Source organism: Theobroma cacao, chromosome 5, assembly GCF_000208745.1.
Source record: "Theobroma cacao cultivar B97-61/B2 chromosome 5, Criollo_cocoa_genome_V2, whole genome shotgun sequence".
NCBI lineage: Eukaryota > Viridiplantae > Streptophyta > Magnoliopsida > Malvales > Malvaceae > Theobroma > Theobroma cacao.
The window spans coordinates 8,897,457-8,917,112 of record NC_030854.1 but is presented as its reverse complement, the minus strand read 5'-3'; the positions used below and the strand labels follow the sequence as shown (position 1 = coordinate 8,917,112).

Sequence of the window (19,656 nt, the reverse complement as noted above, 5' to 3'; positions counted from 1 at the left end):
TTGTGTGAGAAAAAATAAACTTAGAGTGTTATACGAGAAAATATTATACCACAAAAGAATTTATACCGAATTTAAATGATTTTAATTCAATTTTTGTAACTTTACTTTAGAACACTAGATTCTGACTTTTCTGAATTCTTTGAAATTCAAATACTTCAGTCATGTTTTCTTCGCTAAAGCCAATCTTAACAAAACAGACATGATTATCAAAGCAATGTGAATGACAAACTAAGAATGTTATGTTAGATTTTCTAATAAAATCAATGTATAAACTTATATTATTTATTTTTATATTTTATCAAGATTAAATTAAAATAATTTAATCTTGATATAAAGATGATAGTATAATCTATAATATAATTTAATCTTTATTTGCCTCTTCTTCAACGAACGCGGCAACCATACTTCATCCCTCCGCACTACGACTCCATGCTTTGCTTGAGCCAAGTAACCTAAACGCAGAGCATTTATCGACAAAAAAATGCAGCCTAGTTGTTAGGCGACGTCGGATTTGCCAACCGATTTGACGATGGTGGTGGCGACGACCCACCAGAAAGAAAGAAATACTGCTGCTGCTGCTGCTTTGGGCAATATGGTAATTCTAGTATTCCTGTTAACGCTATTAACTACTCAAGGAACGGAAGAAAGTAGAATTTGCAAATCAGACGATGGTAATTAGAGTCCAACCTCAAGGACTTGTATGTAATTTAGGCTCATTAATAACAACCGTCGCTCTAGTTTGCTTAACGACGAAGGACTTGAACCTCATAGGGACAAAACAGTCAATTCCACTAGGAGAAAACTGAAAGAGCTGGACTTCCGCAACGGAGCTTATGCCGTTACAACATCCGACGTAAAAAGGGCTCAACATTTTCGAGGAGTAAAGGAGGACCCAGATTGCACAGAATTACAACTCAATTCTCCCGTCTGTACAAAGGAGATACAAACATGGGGCTGCTATCCAACAGGTTTTCTTTTTTTATTTTTAACTATTTTCCCAAATCTTCTATTCGTGTTTTATTGGAATTTTATTCTTTAGATTTAGATTGATGTCTTGGTTTATCATAATTTTTTTTTTGGGGCGGCGGGGGTTGAATGGATGAAGCAGAGTCGCTAAGGAGAGCCTGAAACCAGGGGATCATATCTATTCATGGAGGACTGCTTATATTTATGCCCATCACGGTTCTTTACTTCCACCTTTTCCTTATTATTCTCTTAGGTTCATTTTTTTTTTGTTGACTTATTGAAGTTTGGATGTGGGGTTGGAACCTATGCCCTGTTCAAGTATCAATATCTGAATCTCTGAACAGCGTACCCGAAAGACGGATAGAGTTGAATTTTAGCTCACTGTACATTTTTATTTATAAATCATCCTGGGGAAACCCTTTCATTTCAAGAGCATTTGATTTTTTGATAGCCAAGAAAGTAAAAAGGTTAAGACATTGAAATGTTGATGAAATTGGTGTAGACCAGCATCCTTGCTTCTTATGTTTTGAAATTCGCCGGATAAGATCTCCTTTTCTTGCCAAGTGCACCATTTCGAAAATTGTTATTGGTTAAACATTAGGACCATTCTCATCTTTAATATCGTATGATGATTTTGTTAGGCATTACTGTTACCTAGCCCAGATCATCTACTCTAGCTAGCAAACTGTATAATTTTAAATAGAGGCAGCGATATTTTTGTAAATAAATTATCCAATCTAGAACTGCATTCCAAATGAATGCTGTTGGTTAGATTTCTAGTTTTTAAATAGTTTTGCCATCTAGGATCACTTATAGTTGCAGTACCTAGTGGTGCAGCTGCCATGAGTTTCTCTTAAGTTACTACTCTTAATCCGAAGGTTCCTTAAAAATAAGGGTGACCAAGTTGAATCATTCGCTTCATGGTACTTGTAATGTCAACTTTGAGACTCGGCGATAAGAAATGCTAAGGGGCTAATATATCTGCTGGGCTAGGAATTGGTAACGATATGTATAAATTAAGAAATGTGTATATTTTGTGGCTCTTGAGATTGCATTCTCTCTGAATTAGGTTTAGTTAAAGTATGTCTTTCTGAATTTTAGATGTTTTAATGTGGCCTGTTGAGGAATTATTTGATTATTTTTATGGTTTTCATTTGCCAGTTATATTGTTCTATCCCATCATATTATTATTTGGGATTCTTCTTCTAATTATATCTTTATGCTTCTATATGAGAACAGGCATCTACGTTGGAAATGATAGAGTCATTCATTTTACAAGACACGGCCAAGAAGTTGGTACAGGAACTGTTCTGGATCTCCTGTTGCTGAGCTCGGGGCCAGCTCGAACTCAAGTGCATTGCCCTACCTGTACCCCACCAGATGAAGGTCATGGTGTCGTTTCCTCATGCTTGAACTGCTTCCTTGCTGGTGGCATTTTGTACCGTTTTGAGTATGCAGTCAGCCCTGCTCTCTTTATTGCAAAAGCACGAGGTGGAACTTGCACTCTTGCAGTGTCAGATCCAAATGATTTAGTGGTCCATCGGGCAAAATATTTGCTTGAAAATGGATTTGGTTGCTATAATGTTTTCAAGAACAACTGTGAGGACTTTGCGATCTACTGCAAAACTGGGCTGCTTGTTCTAGATCAAGCAACCATTGGGCAAAGTGGTCAAGCAATATCGATTATAGGTGGGCCTCTTGCAGCTGTGTTGTCAACTCCACTGCGTCTTGTTACTACAAACATTTATGGGATGGCAGCTACAGCAGTTGGGGTTTATTGTGCAAGTCGATATGCTGCTGATATTGGGATGAGAAGGGATGCAGTGAAGGTTTCAGTTGAGGATCTGACGAGAAGACTGGCAACAGGCTTGCTTCAGGTGATTGAACCCCAAGTTTCGGCAGCCCCTGCCCATTAGTATCTCGTACTGGTTACTAAGAGTGTTGTTGCGGTGTTGTTTCTTCCGAATCTGGTCAATCATACGTCAAGGTCCATCAAATTTGTTGTAAAATGTAGTTTTAACTAATGTTGTTTTGCGGATATGCAGATCTGCAGATCTGCCATTTATTATCTAAAGAACTATATGCTCCAAAAACCTGTTTACTCATGTCTTTGATAGGAGCAGCAACCATTTGTGTGTGAAACCATAATGAGTGTTCTCTCAACATTCTCTTTGAGAACCTCTGGCTTCAAGTCTTTATCTATACCTGATAGAGTCCTTAAGTCCATTATTGCATCTTTTATTGGATAACCATTTTACTCTTCAACTTTGTACACAATCATAATATGCTATCACCAACATGGCAAGAACATGGTCATGAGCAAAACTCAATGCAATGGCATAACTTATGTAACCCAGATTTATGCATAACAAAAACAAAATTTTTGTTCTTAATCTAAGATACATCCGACACTGAAACGAAATAAAAAAAGAAAAGAAAAGAAAAGAAAAGGTAAGGTAAGGTTAGCAGACTTAAGATGCCGCGAAGATGAACATATAATGTTCCACAGAACAATGATGTGACTCGAACCAAACTGGTTAGCACTCTTGATGTTTCGTTGAATAATCAGTCTGCAATGTCGTCAGTTAACCTCTTACACAAGCAAAACCGCATTTATACAACCATCATTTTCTGGGTTATTTGTCACTTGAGCATATTTTCCTGCATTACCAAAAACAAATAGGAATAAGCATTAAAGCATAAAGCAAAACCCGAATACTGCTTGCTCATGCAGAATAAAATGAAAGGCGGATCTTTACCCCAAACAACTTTCCCAGCTGGTGTGACCAGACCCAATTCACTGACATTCACCTGAATTCAACATAAAACAAATGAGTATCAATGCAAGCAAACAGAAGTCATGCTGAATACTATTGAAGGAAAAACAATACCTCAATAATAGTTCCTTTGGTCATAACACCAAGAGAGGTATACATTGGACCATTGGGATTTTTCTTCACCCCAATGATGTCAAGATTGAAGGTGCACTTTAGTTCAGGGTGTGTAACATGAGCTTTAGTAAATCGCAATCCTGAAGGACGGATGAAACGCTCATACTTGGGAGGTTTCCTTGTAAAACCAGGTCCTACAAAAGTGCACTTTGTAACCATCCTCTTCCATTGCTTCGCTGCAAGAGAAAAAACAAAAAGAAATTAAGAAAAAAAAAACACATATCCTCTTAACTTGGGCAACCAAACTCCAGATAGAAAAGATTGTGTTCTTCAATTAGAATGGTGCATATTGAAAAAGAATAAACTAATATTATATATTCTATATACTTACTTTTTCTTTTACCAGATCTGAGCACCTTAAACATCTCATCTTCTGCGACAGGCCTGACCTGAAGGACAAAAGTTTGAAGTCAAACAACTGAAGTTAACAGAAAAATTACGTACTGATACAGAAAAAAAATGGAGAAAGCACATATTAAGATATAACAAACAGAAAAGTTTGAAATCTTATTACCTTCGGAATAGGGACCTCCCATTTTCCAGCTTTCTCTTTCCTCTTTTGCTTTATGGTGTTGCTTAGAACCTAAACATAGCATAATTTAATATCTATTGATGACATAAATATAGTATAAATCTGTACCAACCTCATCTATCAGCATACCTTTGCACGTGTTGTGTTTTCACGATCCATAAGATAGGCAGGAATAGCTCCATCTTGCACTTGGTCATCAACCTTGCGCCTATTTGATGATTCCTCATGCATAGCCAATCTGTTGACATGATGCAAAAAAATTTCCTAGTTATTACACAATTAACAAAGAAAAGAGCAGCAATGATGAAGCAATATTCTCTCCTCAAAACAAGCCATAAACCCAAAGCAAAAGCTTTAAGGTGCTCAACATCTCAAAACAAGAAACTCAAGTCTCAAAGGGAAAGCTTCTGACACCATAATCCCTTCATGTAAGCAAGACATCCTAAATGATAGGTATTTTTGCTCCTTAATTTTACATGTTTGAATTAGTACTAGAAGAAATTTTCCAGACTAACATCAAAAGGGAGCATTTAATACCATTTGATCTCTTGTCTAATATCACCATAGGCACACATTTGTCTAGTATCACCACAGACACACATTGACCACCATGTACCAATTCACTACCAACTAAGTTTTTCAACAACATAAGAATCAGAAACAGCCACATAACTTACCATGATTAAGTGGCATGAATATGGCATTGCTTCAGTGAAAGACAATACGACCATTATAGGCATTATCATAATGAAGCTAACTAATATATTCATTTGTGCTTTCATTTGAAATTTGCAGAATCTAACTTTCAGCAAACAAAACACTATTAAAAGACAACAATTTTTTAACATCACCCTTTTTAAGTTTTATTAGATCTTAATTGATGTAAAATAAGTACTAATAAGAACAAATAATAATGGAAAAAGAAAACACTCACGTTTTTTTCATGAGGGCCTTCTCAGCATAATTTTTCTTGGCAATCATCTTACCCTTGATACCAAGAGCCTATTATACAAATTTAACAAAAATAAATAAATTAGCTCAAAAAATCCCACAAAAAAAAAAAGAAGCAGCAAAATTACAAAAAAAAAGGGGAAAAATAAAATTAAAGACCTTTTGAGCCTTAGCGGAACGCTCGTGAACTTGACGAGCTTCCTTCTTGCGCTTCCTCTCGAAGAAGTCAAGGCGATAGCCATGCCTCTTCCTGTGTAGCTCTATGTAATCTCCTTGCGGCTGAACAGAAAAAATAAATAAGAAAATTAGCAACAGAAATAAAATCAACCATTGAAATTAGAAAACAGAAGTTTTTCAAAAGCAATAAGAGAGAATTCGAAATGAACCGACCATGGCGACGAAGCTTTGATCTTTGCTTTGGGGAAGAAAGACAGAAAGGGAGAGCGACGTAAACCCTTAGGGTTTTATAATTTTGTGGACAAAACCAAATCGTGTATTCCTTTCGGCCCGTTTGGCGGGCTAGAGCTTGGGCTCCCTGTAAGAACACATGCTGGGCTAATGGTCTTACTCCTTCAGAGCCCAAATTCAAATTAACAAAAATAGTAAAATGCTTTTATCAAAATAGTAAAATATATTTAGAATATTTGAATTTAGTTCAAACACTTCATTACTGAATCTACCAAATAAACTAGCTATTTTATAGCATACGCCTACGTATGCTCTCAACAATGTTAAATCTAGGTGACAAACTTATCCTCTTCATGAATGGAGCAGACTGTAGCTAGGGGAATAATGTTCTACTTCACTGTACAGCTAGTAAATGGCTAGCTGCAGCTGGGTGGCAATATATCAGAATCATTCTTCCTTAGCCTATCTTTTCTTTCCTCCTTATCAGCTTCATTGTCTTAGGTTTTAAATCAACAGTGGAAAAACGAAGGAGAATTTTTTTTTTTCTACTTTTGGCTTAGACTTTAGAATAAGTTTCCCTTATCTGTACATATCAAGGAATTGAGAACTAGGAATTCTGCACATTAACAACCACTATCTCTTTCTTTTACAAGTGACCATTGATCTAGTAATTTCTATTATTGCAACAAAGTATTGAAAAGAACAAATTAAGAAAAATGTTATGATTTTTACTAGTTTGTGCTTGATGATGACAGGGGCATGAATCTTTTCATTTTTCCACAACCGAAATCTTTTGATAGCAACGTTGCACACACCATGGCAAGCACATCGAATCCGTTCCGAGAGAAAATGTTGTTTGGAATCAGTTTGGAGATAAATTCAATCCCCATGGCAGGAAAAGGAATCAGGTCCATGGCCTCACTCCATTTTTGGACAAAATTTCTAAAACTGCACAGTAATTTGGGAAGGCAAATGATAAGGCTGCATTGATGGATGGGGACGTTGGGGTAAACTAAAACCAGGAAAATGTTTTTCCCTCTTGCTATGTGGCCCCCATCGATGGGCAAACTACCCTCGCTTATCAAAGTACTGCTTGTAATACAATGATTAAAAAACTTCCGTGACCAACAGACAGGTTGAGTGAACAAAATCTATGTCGGTTAAATCTTGGTTCGGCAAGCAGAAGGAAAGGGAAACTTTCATCATATTCCAAGTCTAATTTCAACTGAGATTGTTTCTTCTTTAATTATTTACTAATTAACTGAGCTCCATCATACTGTGATCTTTGACAAAGTTTTTGTTCAATGATTCTTCCTTGTGAGGTGTTTTCATTGCAACTTTAAACTGAGCAGCTCCTTCTTGGCCAATTTCTCAAGCTGCGTATCTTGATGAAGCTTTTGGCTTTTCATTCTTTTTTTCCTAATCTTAATTGCCTTTTGACTCTTTGTTCCTTAAAGAGCCTATTTCGCATTTGATCCAATTAAAGTTACAGAGGCTTTTTCCAACCCTGTTTCCTTCATATTTTGTCACGAATCAAACACAGGTATAGGGTTTGGTTATGGGGAGAGAAAAAAAGAACGTGGAGAAGACCATTTCTTGTGTTTTTTTCACTTTCACAACATCATTGTCCCCTAAGCAAGGAAAGAAGAATAGAGGGAAGAAAAACAGTCTTCTTTATGTTCCCTATGATAAGTCAAATCCGATACTAAATTTATAAGCCTAATGTGTCCGTGATATTCATACAGGAGAGGAAACATACTTTGGTTAGAGTTTATTTCGATTTTGATATCTTTGAAAAGGTTTTCACATCATTTAAGATTTTAATTAATTTTAAATATTAAAATTACGAGTTTATATTTTTAATTTAAATAACATTTTTAATAAATGAAAGAAAACTTTTATTTATAAACTGTTTCATCTATCGATGTGAGATTGATGATATTACTATCATTCCCATATACTAATTTTTTTTTAAAAAAAAAGGAAGGCACATTGCACACCGACCCAATTTGCAAGTTGGTAAGCAACAAACTTAGATTTTATATTTAGCTTAGTATATATTATTATAATCATAAGATCAACATCAATTTAGGATTCCGATAATAAAGCAAATCTGAAGACTGATGCATGAAGATATAATAATCAAATAAAGAGAAAGCTGAAATTGAGTGAAGGGAGGGCCTCAAACTTTTTGACTCTTTGGACAACACTCTCTCCCACTCCAAACGAAAAGCTTATCATATGATATGGGACCCCATGTTTGCCTGTGCTTCGTGGCTCAATCACAAGCTTAATTTGCACCGCCACCACTTACCAGAATTAAATAATCATCCAGCTTTTTCTTACCCTTAAAATAAAACAGGTAGGAAAAAAAAGAAAAGAAAGAAAACAAAACAGGGTGGAATAGTGGATATATGTATGTGTCCCACTTTTGTTGGTGGATTTGTGGAAGCCTTATAATTGGTCCAAATAGCCAAAACGATATATATAACTGTAATAGCTAAAAAATTATTTTTCTTCCTAGGCTCCCACAATGGTCTTGCTCTCTGCTCAGAATGATTCATGGAATGAGTTGAGGAAAAGTTTTAGGTTGAAATTGCTTGGAATGTTCATTGCTTTGCTTTGCTTTCACTGAAAGCTTGCATGAAAGTTATATAATATGTGATATTATTCCAATGTGATTTAATTATGAGATTCAAAGAATTTTCACATCAATAACGTATTTATATATAAGAAAATTTTACAGTTAAAATAAATAGAAAAGTGATAATATTATGCATCTCATATAAGTAAGAGATAGATGGATTTTGAATTTATAAATACAGGTATTTCTTTACTTAATAAGTATATTTTTTGAATTGAAAATATGAATCTAAAAGTTACTTAAATTTTTTAATGAGAGATATCAGAGTTATATGTTTGGATTAAAGTGTGTCCCTCATTTATATATATAAGAAAAATGTCAATTAAACCAATAACATGACAATAACAGTAAAGCACATGCATTGAAATATTGATGCGTTATAATCTTCAAATCAAGGATTACATTTGAGTTTAACTCTTGGTTAGAGGTTGTGAGGTCTTTTCTTTGAATAGAAAGAAGGAAACAAAAAGATGTGACTCCAATTCTTGAATTTTTATTTTTTTGGTTGAAAAATGAGTTAAGAAATTGATGGCAACCGGGAGTAGAAGCCGCCCCATGGCCACTCTTGGACTGCACTCTAACTTCCATTAAAGAAAATAAAGTCAAGTTCGGTGCATATGAAATGACCCAAGGACATTAGGCCAAATGTACCCACCGACAAACAAATTACAAGCTAATTACCACCCAAGAAAAGTTGGCTAATATTTATTATATCAATATAATTTTGGAATTAATTCCCACTGCTTTTCCAACCTTCACTTGGTTGATGGTTAGAGGATTGGAAGGAATAAAACCACACAACCTCTCACTGTCTTTTGTCTTGCAGGCCATTAGGCTAGCTGAGCATCATTTGTTGATAGTCATAACATATTTATGGTACTATATATTAATCATTTATTTGGCTTAAAATCTTGCTCTTCTATCATTGCCCTCTACTTTCTAACTCATGTACAATATCAATTTATGATAACTAGTCTTTGGTTCGCAAAAAAAAAAATTTAGTAACTGACTTTGCATTATCAATTAATAATAATTAAGTTAGTTGTCCTTTCTGAGGCACCAACCGAACTATCTTCCTTATTTATTTAGATTCAAGCATATGTGGTGTATGCATCTAAATATTTAATTCATTAGTTGGTATATGATTTCTGTTTAAAGAATAGGGTTCAAATATTTCTTCTTTAAATCTAAAAAAAAAACAAAGAAGACATGCACCTCACATCGAATGAGTAAATTATTTTATTGATCACTTAAATTTTTTAAAATTTTTTGTTCTCATCACTCAATTTGATATTAACATTTACAAATATTATTGTCTTAATCATTCAACAACTATAAGTAACAAAATTTTCACATGACATTTCATATCACCATTACGTTATTTACTCTTTTTATGTGAACATGTCAATATAGTTAAAAAAAACAATTATTGGTAATATGGGATGTCAAATGGGAGATTCATTATCATTTAACATTTGAGTAATCAAAATAAAAACACTTATAAATGTTGATAATTAAATAATATTTTTAAAATTGAATGATCAAAATAAAAAATCTCAAAATGTTAATTGACCGATTATGAATAAAATATTTAAGTACTTTTTTAAATTAAGTTTATGTCATGTTAGCTATATACAATACATTGTGATATGTACATTGAAATAATTGTAATATATCATGAGATAATAAATGGAAGTACTGTAAGTTTAATTTACCTTTAATTGGCATAATTTTGGGTTTTGGAAGAAAGATCATGACTAGAAGAAAAGTGTATATATATTTATATCTTCATCAGCTAAAGTTGGTGCAATGATTATGATAATTGCATGTGACTGTTTATGGATAGAGAGAGCCAAAAAGGGCTTGTGAAAGATGAGTCATATATAGTCGATCTAAAGCAATGGTTTTTGTAAGTATTCTTTCTTAATCAAATCAAATCTGCCTAGATTCAAGTTTCCAACTAATTAACAGTTGGATTCTTCATTCTTGTGATTAATTTGGCACTTTCTTTATTATTATTTTCACTGTCTAAATCCAGTCTTAACTTCCGGTCTTCTTTTACCTTTCACTCTGAGTGGTTGGAAATTGTCACATTGATTAAGCACTGTTAATGGCATCTCGTTCATATTTATTTTACTTTTCACCATGGAAAAGTCAACAATTTAACAATCTCTAGATCCAAATCTTACGGAATAGAATCAAATTTCTTACTTTAGAACTAACTATATATTCTTGTTGTTGTACGAGCAAATAGATTAATGATATACCAATTAATCTGATAATGTATAGTAATTAACAACTCATAAATAAAATACCTTGCTTCAAGAATTTGTCCGATGACTACTAAATTAATGATGGATAGGATAAAGAATATTAAAAAGATAATTTAAGTGGCTGATCACGTCTTTGTAGGATTAAGGAAATCTGGAATGATCACATGCTGCTAATGAGTTGGAAAATAGATGCCATTTTGCCTTATCATGTCACTCCACTATTGTGCATGTGTGACATGTTAAATCATGAGTCAAGAATATATTTCTTTATGCCCTGTTGCTACAATTGAAAATTCTCAAAGCTATGAAACTGTTCTTCCTAGCATTTTAATTCCTAAAGGGGCGCTAAAGAAGGATGTTGTGGTTCTAAAAGAGGTCGTGAATCTCACATCGATTATGTATTAGAGTGATACTTAACATTTAAAGGTTTACACCTTTAAAGATTTTTATCATCTTTAACTTATGAGGTGCTTTTTATAAAACAAAATCGTAAAGTCAACAAGTCAAAATAAACAATATTTCATAAAGATTGGTGTGCATTGTGACACGAAGCATAGTAGAGATAACTTATTAAGAAAGAAAATATTTAAAAAGATCTTAGAAAAGAGTATATTGAGTTCTCGAGGTGTCCTTGATAAATTTTAATAACACTATTTATACTCTAAGCTCTCGAGGTGTCCCTGATAAATTGTAATAGAAATATATATGCTTTAGGAAACAGTTGTTACTTAACATGCGCATAGTAAGAATGGTTACCTGAGAGTCACATGTGCCTATTGAAAACTCTTATTAAGAGTAATATGCATGTAATGGGAGGAATTATTAACGAAAAGTTAAAAGTAAAATCTCTTAAACTACTTTAATATCTAAATCACCGAATCAAATTCTCTAAAATGCATTAAAAGTGAAATTAACACGTGAACCTACTACTTACTTTTACAGTTGTCGCATAATATAACTATTTTACTCTTTTTTGTTGATCTATATAACAGTATAATTGCGGTATTCTCTATATAACAATATAATTGCGGTAAAACAACTCTTAGAGAAATAAGAAGTTATAAGTCAAAATCAAGTACCTACAATTTCTTTAAAAAACAATTTGCTTAATTTATTGTTTATACGGATACCATTATTTGTTAGAATAATTATCATATTTTTTTTAATGTCTAATGAGGAAGTAATCAAAATTTGCTTCTAAGCATTTGACTAATTGGTTAATATATAATCTTTTTACTTAAAAAGCAAAGTTTGAATTCCTCTTCCTCTAATTATATATATATATAAAAAAAAGCCAAAGTCCATTTTGACTAACCAAGATCCATGGATGACAAAAGCTATTGCGAAGCTGATGCCATTCACAAAGCAATTCTTGGCAAGCAATATGCAAACGGTGTTTTGACTTTAAATCTTGTTTAATTTAGATTCATCGGAGGAGTTTGAATTTCACTAGCAACAAGTATTTGCAATGTATAGCTTACAAGGCAACAAGCAAGTAGGGATGCAAACAAATTGTTATTATACGGAGATCCATAGATACCCAACTCAATAACATAGGATTTAGTTACTTTATATTCAGTTATAAAGCAAATTCGAGTAAAGCTTTTAATACCCAACTCGAGTCCCTAAACATGAATCCTATTATATATATAATCTTTGAAAATTTTATAATTTATGAGATTCAAACATTTATCCTCCTTCCTTTCAATCCAATCTTTATCATCTTAATCAACTTTTTTTTTTGTAAATTAATAAATATAAAATTAATTTTTTATATGAATTTTAGTTATTTAAGTTGTTGTTTGAGTTATTTAATCTAGTATTTAACGAATTTGGGAATAGTGCTATATTATTTAGATTCGGTTTTAGATAGTGTTTTTGTAATTTTATTCATATTTTAATAGAATTTGAATACCTTCTTAATTAAATGAATTCAGATTAGATATTTACAAAAACGACAACCCCACCCCGTTTATATCGCTACGAGCAAGTGACTGGTTTGTAGGGCATTAAGCATTTGTGGATGTCTTCATATCTTTATGTACATTTTTTTGGAAGGTCAAAAAATAAAAATGCATTTATCAAGAGATTCATTGGCTCTCACCTTTCTTTGAAAGATTTTGTCAAACAAGTACGCAATTAGTACTCTTTTGAATTTGACATATGCTTAAAACATTATAGTTATGTTTAAAAGGATTTATAAATTAAAATTTCAGTTTGATAATACTATTGAGCAAACTCAACCTCGGATACCTTGTTAGACATATATATAAGATCGAGATCTTCTTTGGTAATGATGTCCCCATTAGAGGAGCAAACTCACGTAATTCTAACTCCCTATGCTTTTAAATTGTATCAGAAGGAGTTTGGGTCCAGCAATTTAATATGCAATCCTCCATGAAAATGTATGTGAATTCTTGCTTCTAAAAATATTGTTTTAAATCCAATATTTTCTCTGAAATTCTGGGTAATGTATATCTATTTTTAATTTCTATATGCTTGTAATTTTTGGAATTTTTTTTTTATGTGTAAACAAAATAGATTTCTTGATAGAATTTTTCTTTTTTTCTTATGGTAGACCAAAGCAAGGACAAGAAGATGAGAACTCTAAATGCAAGGAGAAGCAAATCTAAGTAGCAGAGAATGGGACATGTCAAGACTTTGTTTAATTCGCGACATGTCAAAACAGTATAAGACTTTGATCCTCAAAACTAATGTAAAAAATTGTCAAAAACATAACCTACCCACCTTCAACACCATACTCAAGAGTTCGTGTAACATACCCTATACTATAAGAATATATTATAACACACGCATGCATGTACTCCAATCCAATTAACAACACCTATTACAACCTGAACCTGATTACTTAGTTATAAGTGAAGGATATCGGTTGTAAGAACTTGACCTGACCTAACCCGGATTCAACAAAGAAAAAGAAGACTAAATTAATCAAAATTAAATCAAAATTCAATGTAAAATTTACATTTCTATATTTTATGAATGTCTTTTTTCTAGAAAAGAGAATCTACGGGGAAAGTTAGCATTGTAGCATAGTACTGTAAAATGTTTTGAAAAAAAGAAAACAGTGGTTATTTTATCATCCACAGCCCAAACCACAGGAGAATTTGAAGAGTAGGTTCTATCAGGGTGAAGCCAGCAGGTCACGGAAATCAAAGCAGCAGAGAAATGGATGATTCCACTCAACAAGATTGACCCACCAGCTTAATTGTCGCTATAAAATCAATCTGTTAATCCTGTCTGTTTGCGTTAAACAAACCACAAGTATTAGGAGTACCACTTTTCTTTTATGATCAAACCACTAATGTTAAAATATTATCACACCTGCATGTCACAACCTGTCCAAATGACAGTATTACCCTTCTCCTTTTGCACTTCTTGATAAGCAAGTGATAGTGAAAAGGAAATGTCTGGTATGCTGTGTGGCAAATGAAAGTAACCTGCTTTTCCCAGAATCTTGATGATGATATATACTATTTATAATGCTAATTCAGATAGTCACTTTTTAAGGTATGGTCCAAGGTTCGTTTTCTCCATTTTGTTTCAGTTTGGCTCAAACTCTTCTGCTTGATTCAGTCTTTTGAATTGTTTTTCATGCCAAAGATCTGGCTTTGGTGCTCTATGACTCCTAAAGCTTGAACTCTTCTTTTTTTCTATGTTCTTTTGCCTTGTTTTCAAGAATTCTCGTGTTTCTTCAATGTCTCTCAGTGTTCCTGGAATCTAAAGTCTGTTTTTTTTTTCAATGTTTGATGCAAGATTTGAAGTGGGTATTTGAAGAAACCACCATTGGTGCTCAAATGAAGCTTCTTTTATAGGAGTTGGGGTGATCCAGTCCAGTGCAGCACCAAATATCTGCAATGAGAAAGAAGTTTGCTTTTGTGCTTCTTTTATCTCTTGTTAGAGTGGTTTTTAGCGCCACTGACCCTGGTGACCTTGATATTTTAATGCAATTCAGAGATGGACTTGAGAATCCTGAGCTCTTGAAGTGGCCTGAAAATGGTGATGACCCTTGCGGTCCTCCAAGCTGGAACCACGTGGTTTGTGATAAGTCCAGGGTTACTCAGATTCAGGCTCAAGCTGTGGGCTTGAAGGGTACTTTGCCTCAAAACTTGAACAAGCTCTCCATGCTCAAGAACATTGGTCTCCAAAAGAATCAGTTGAGTGGAAAGTTGCCTTCTATTAGTGGCTTATCAAACTTGGTGTATGCGTATTTGGATTACAACAATTTTGATTCTATTCCGGCTGAATTCTTTGATGGTTTAGATAATTTGCAATTCTTAGCATTGGATCAGAATAATTTTAATGCTAGTACAGGTTGGTCATTCCCCAAGGCTTTGCAAAATTCTGCTCAATTGACCAATCTTTCTTGTATGAGTTGTAATTTGATTGGGCCATTGCCGGATTTTCTTGGTTCCATGCCTTCCTTGACAAACCTGAGGCTTTCTGGTAATCGTTTGTCTGGTGAAATTCCGGGTACTTTCAATGGCAGTGCTCTACAGATGCTTTGGCTGAATGATCAGCTTGGTGGGGGGATGACAGGTCCAATTGATGTTGTGGCAACAATGGAGTCTCTTTCAGTTCTATGGCTGCATGGGAATCAGTTCACCGGACCGATTCCAGAGAACATTGGTAACTTAACTCTCTTGAAGGATCTCAATCTCAACAGTAACAACTTTGTTGGCCTGATTCCTGATAGTTTAGCAAATATGAGATTCAACAACTTAGATTTAAACAATAATCAGTTGATGGGTCCAATTCCAATGTTTAAAACGCCAAACGTGACTTTTGCTTCAAATAAATTCTGTCAAGCCACTCAGGGGCTTCCTTGTGCCCCAGAAGTTATGGCACTTATAGGGTTTCTTGATTGGGTGAATTACCCTCAAAGGCTTGTTAATTCGTGGTCCGACAATGAGCCTTGCAATTGGGTGGGAATTAGATGCTTTAGCGGGAAGGTATCAATCATAAACCTGCCCCATTATAATCTCTCTGGTACTTTGAGTCCTTCAGTTGCAAAGTTGGACTCCCTTTCTGAAATTAGGCTTCAATCTAACAATCTAACTGGTCCAATTCCTGAAAACTGGACTAGCTTGAAATCTCTGGAAACTTTGGATCTCAGTGACAATAACATATCTGGTCCATTACCAAAATTTAGTAGCACTGTGAAGCTTGTCACAACCGGTAATCCTATATCTGATGGTCATAAGACAGCCCCTTCCAACAGAGACAACACACCATCTGTGAGTTCAGATTCTCCACTGAATAGCCCATCTTCCTCATTGAAAGGTTCAGGTTCTAGTCCCACTGATTCTTCTGTGGAATCAACCAAAACAAAAAGTTTCAAAAGGAACACATTTGTTTCAATTGTTGCCCCTGTTGCAAGTTTTGCGGTTCTTGCTTTTCTGGTCATTCCTCTATCCATCTACTGTTATAAGAAGAGAAAAGACAGTAAGTTGGCTTCAACTTCCCTGGTAATCCACCCAAGGGATCCATCTGAAGATAATGTGGTTAAGGTTGTTGTTGCCAATAACACCCATGGAAGCACTTCTACACTAACCGGGAGTGGTTCTGCAAGCAGAAACGGTAGCAGCATTGGGGAGTCTCACGTCATTGAAGCTGGAAATTTGGTCATATCAGTTCAAGTTCTTCGAAATGTGACAAAAAATTTTGCACCAGAAAATGAGCTTGGCCGTGGTGGCTTTGGTGTAGTTTATAAAGGGGAACTAGATGATGGGACACAAATTGCAGTTAAAAGAATGGAGGCTGGTGTGATCACAAGCAAGGCTTTGGATGAATTTCAGGCTGAAATTGCAGTTCTTTCAAAGGTCCGGCACCGTCATTTAGTATCTCTTTTGGGCTATTCCATTGAAGGCAATGAAAGAATTCTTGTTTATGAATATATGTCTCAAGGAGCTCTTAGTAAGCATCTTTTCCATTGGAAGAGCCTGAAATTGGAGCCTTTATCTTGGAAGAGGCGGCTAAATATTGCCTTGGATGTAGCCAGAGGAATGGAGTATCTTCACAGTCTGGCTCACCAGAGCTTCATACATAGAGATCTTAAGTCTTCAAATATTTTACTTGGTGATGATTTCAAAGCAAAAGTTTCAGATTTTGGTTTGGTCAAACTTGCTCCTGATGGGGAAAAATCTGTTGTGACCAGGCTTGCTGGGACTTTTGGTTACTTAGCACCAGAGTATGCAGGTAAGCAATATATCTAAGGTTCTCCAATCATTTGCAATAAGATTAAGCAGAAATAGTCATGATAAATTCTCAATGAAATAGTTAATTTGTTTAAACTTTTAACTGTCCCAACTTTCTTTCTATCTGCAGCTTGAGTTCCGTCCTTGAAGTGACAAAGTCTTCTTGCATATAGTAAATGCTAGTAGTAAGCTGCTCTAGAGGATTTTAAGTTGGTTTGGTCAAGTTTTTAAACATTTTTGAAGCACATTTATCATTGTATTCACTTTTGAATCAGATCTTTGAACTAAGCTTCACATTGCAGTTTAAGTTAAAATCTTTCCACATTGACCCAAGTTTGCACTATGTGAAATTTTTGTTTTTAGATCAAAATCAAAACGAAAGTTCAAATCTTTGGTATTGCCTTTCAATTGACATTTGGAAAATACCGATGCTCAAATTGGGATGTATAATCTTAACGATTAAACACAGCCCTTGAAAATATGTTCCAAGCACCTGCGCTTCCTAGCAACAAGAAACTTTGCTTGTGTTTCTCTTGTTTAAGCAGTAGACTGGCATCCCATAGACTCGTATGTTTTTGTTCTTAATGTCCTTTTTTTTTTGCGCTGACTCTAATTTCATGTGCCAATCTATTCAGTGACTGGAAAAATCACGACCAAAGCTGATGTCTTTAGTTTTGGTGTTGTACTGATGGAACTTTTGACTGGATTGATGGCACTTGATGAGGACAGGCCTGAGGAGACCCAGTACTTAGCTGCATGGTTCTGGCATATCAAATCAGACGAGGAGAAACTGAGGGCTGCTATTGACCCAGATCTTGATGTAAAAGATGAAACGTTTGAGAGTATCTCCATCATTGCTGAACTTGCTGGTCATTGCACTGCAAGGGAACCCAGCCAACGGCCAGACATGGGCCATGCTGTGAATGTATTGGCTCCACTTGTTGAAAAATGGAAACCACTGGATGATGATAATGATGACTATTGTGGCATTGATTACAGCCTTCCCCTTAACCAAATGGTGAAGGGTTGGCAGGAAGCAGAAGGAAAGGATTTTAGTTATATGGACCTAGAAGACAGCAAAGGTAGTATCCCGGCTAGGCCTACTGGTTTTGCAGAGTCATTCACTTCTGCTGATGGTCGATAAATGAGGTACTTTGTTGCATTTCTTTGACTACCATGTTCATTTGGTAGTTGTAGATAGCAGTTTGTGTTCTATCTATTTGAGAATTCAATGTCAATATATATATAATTTTTTTATTGTGGTTGCTTTATTGGTGGATTTCCAGATATTTGAAAGTCTCATGTCTAGGCATTTCACTTTCAGTTGTAATATTTTCCTGCTTATGATGATGTAGATAGAGAGCAATGGTGAATGTGAACTATTTATTGGTCCTTCCACATTCTTGTTCCTTATTTTCTAAGTTCCTTGCTGTCAAAATCCATAAAAGACATATTTTTATGCATGTCATAAGATTCTAGTCATGAAGGCTATCCCATACTCTCTAGTCACTAAGGCAGTTTACCATGTTTTTTGAATGCAAATTGCTTTGAACGAGCACACACCTGAGGTTGGTCAGAGTCATTCTTGAGTATGTAGGAAATTTCCTACATTCAAATTAAAGACACGCCTGAAGTTGAATCAATGTAGCCGGAAAACCTCTTGGTTGTTGGTTCATAGCTAGATTCTCTCATTGTGACCAACTTCTCAATGTACCATGGCAATTTTACCCGACTGTTGATGTTTGAAGTGCAAATAATTGCATTGGTGTAGGTTTGGTTTGATTAGTTTGGCAGGCAGAGACTTCTTGGTAGCCACTCAAAAATTCTGCTTGAGAAACAATGAATGCCTGAAAATGAACCAAAACTGATTCTATAATGGTTTTGAAAATCAAAGCAGATCCATTTATTTAGTTTGGTTGGATTTTATTATAGCTGTAGCACCTACGCTAACCAACACTTGAATTCTTGTCCCCTTCTTTTATATACCTTGAAAAGAGATCATTAAGATTGAAGCTTTTTAGTTTTTATGGTGGTATGAAGAAACGAGATCATTATGATTAGTGCGAACCTAGTAATGGTCTAAAATATGTATAATCACGGCCAAGTTGGTTTCATAATGCCTGCATGGCCAGACTTGGTCAGCTTGGGGCAACAGCAGAGGCGGCACCCTCACAAAGAGATGGACCCCATAAAGTAAAGGGCGTAAACATTATGCAGTTTGGCTGAGTTCAATCAATGTAATCTAGGGGGCAATCAGTTTTGGGTCTTACCTCATAAGCTGGGTGCTACGAAGAAAGGAGGAAAGTGGGGCAGTGCATTGCATTCATGTCAACCCACGGGAAGGCTGCTTGTTATTGTCATTTGCCCAAGTTGGATGCTTCATGAATGGACGATTACTAGGAAGGAATAAAGATACGTCAGTTGCACTGCTCCACATATGGTTGGCCCTTTCCTATCATTTTTGGACAGCTTGCCACTCCTCTATCGTTGGAATTATTAAGAGGGTAGTACTTCTTTTCTTTCGATAAAGACATGCCAAGTGACGCGGACAATTCATTTTATATTAGTATTGATATGATAAGTGAAATATGATATATGTATTAGTATTTCATGTTATCATTCGTTATGATATATCAATATGTTATGTTAACATCACGTGAAAATGACAAATGATATTTTAATTAATATTAATTAATCAATCATTAATCATAAT

General features: G+C 34.8%; 3 protein-coding genes across 4 annotated transcripts; 2 read left to right on the top strand and 1 right to left on the bottom strand.

Moving 5' to 3' along the window:
• Positions 728-3,195, top strand: LOC18598402. Its single transcript, XM_018121802.1, has 3 exons — positions 728-968; positions 1,109-1,182; positions 2,206-3,195. The coding sequence occupies exons 1-3, from the start codon at positions 949-951 to the stop codon at positions 2,880-2,882; spliced, it is 771 nt and encodes a 256-aa protein (XP_017977291.1). The 5' UTR covers positions 728-948; the 3' UTR covers positions 2,883-3,195.
• On the bottom strand, positions 3,282-5,901 carry LOC18598401 (ribosome biogenesis protein NSA2 homolog). The gene is made up of 9 exons (XM_018121801.1): positions 5,791-5,901; positions 5,560-5,679; positions 5,384-5,451; positions 4,579-4,687; positions 4,432-4,500; positions 4,249-4,306; positions 3,858-4,093; positions 3,726-3,777; positions 3,282-3,627 (listed from the first exon to the last, which is right to left on the bottom strand). The coding sequence occupies exons 1-9, from the start codon at positions 5,791-5,793 to the stop codon at positions 3,560-3,562; spliced, it is 783 nt and encodes a 260-aa protein (XP_017977290.1). The 5' UTR covers positions 5,794-5,901; the 3' UTR covers positions 3,282-3,559.
• On the top strand, positions 14,035-18,351 carry LOC18598400 (receptor protein kinase TMK1). 2 transcript variants are annotated; one of them, XM_018122126.1, is made up of 3 exons: positions 14,035-14,256; positions 14,503-16,944; positions 17,579-18,351. In XM_018122126.1, exons 2-3 carry the CDS (start codon positions 14,604-14,606, stop codon positions 18,085-18,087), a joined length of 2,850 nt encoding a protein of 949 aa, XP_017977615.1. In that variant the 5' UTR covers positions 14,035-14,256; positions 14,503-14,603; the 3' UTR covers positions 18,088-18,351. The 2 variants fall into 2 exon arrangements, with proteins under 2 accessions (XP_017977615.1, XP_017977616.1); XM_018122127.1 differs by having other exon boundaries at positions 14,035-14,268.

What these genes read in the sequence shown, in the direction of transcription:
- LOC18598402 (XM_018121802.1), top strand. Translation starts at nt 949, where the DNA reads ATGGGGCTGCTATCCAACAG. An exon ending in ATGGGGCTGCTATCCAACAG is followed by an intron (nt 969 to 1,108) that starts GTTTTCTTTTTT and finishes TGGATGAAGCAG; the next exon opens with AGTCGCTAAGGAGAGCCTGA. An exon ending in TTATATTTATGCCCATCACG is followed by an intron (nt 1,183 to 2,205) that starts GTTCTTTACTTC and finishes ATATGAGAACAG; the next exon opens with GCATCTACGTTGGAAATGAT.
- LOC18598401 (XM_018121801.1), bottom strand. An exon ending in AAGGCCCTCATGAAAAAAAC is followed by an intron (nt 4,688 to 5,383) that starts GTGAGTGTTTTC and finishes TCATGTCAACAG; the next exon opens with ATTGGCTATGCATGAGGAAT. An exon ending in CAGATCTGGTAAAAGAAAAA is followed by an intron (nt 4,094 to 4,248) that starts GTAAGTATATAG and finishes TTTCTCTTGCAG; the next exon opens with CGAAGCAATGGAAGAGGATG.
- LOC18598400 (XM_018122126.1), top strand. Translation starts at nt 14,604, where the DNA reads ATGAGAAAGAAGTTTGCTTTTGTGCTTCTTTTATCTCTTGTTAGAGTG. An exon ending in CTTAGCACCAGAGTATGCAG is followed by an intron (nt 16,945 to 17,578) that starts GTAAGCAATATA and finishes CAATCTATTCAG; the next exon opens with TGACTGGAAAAATCACGACC.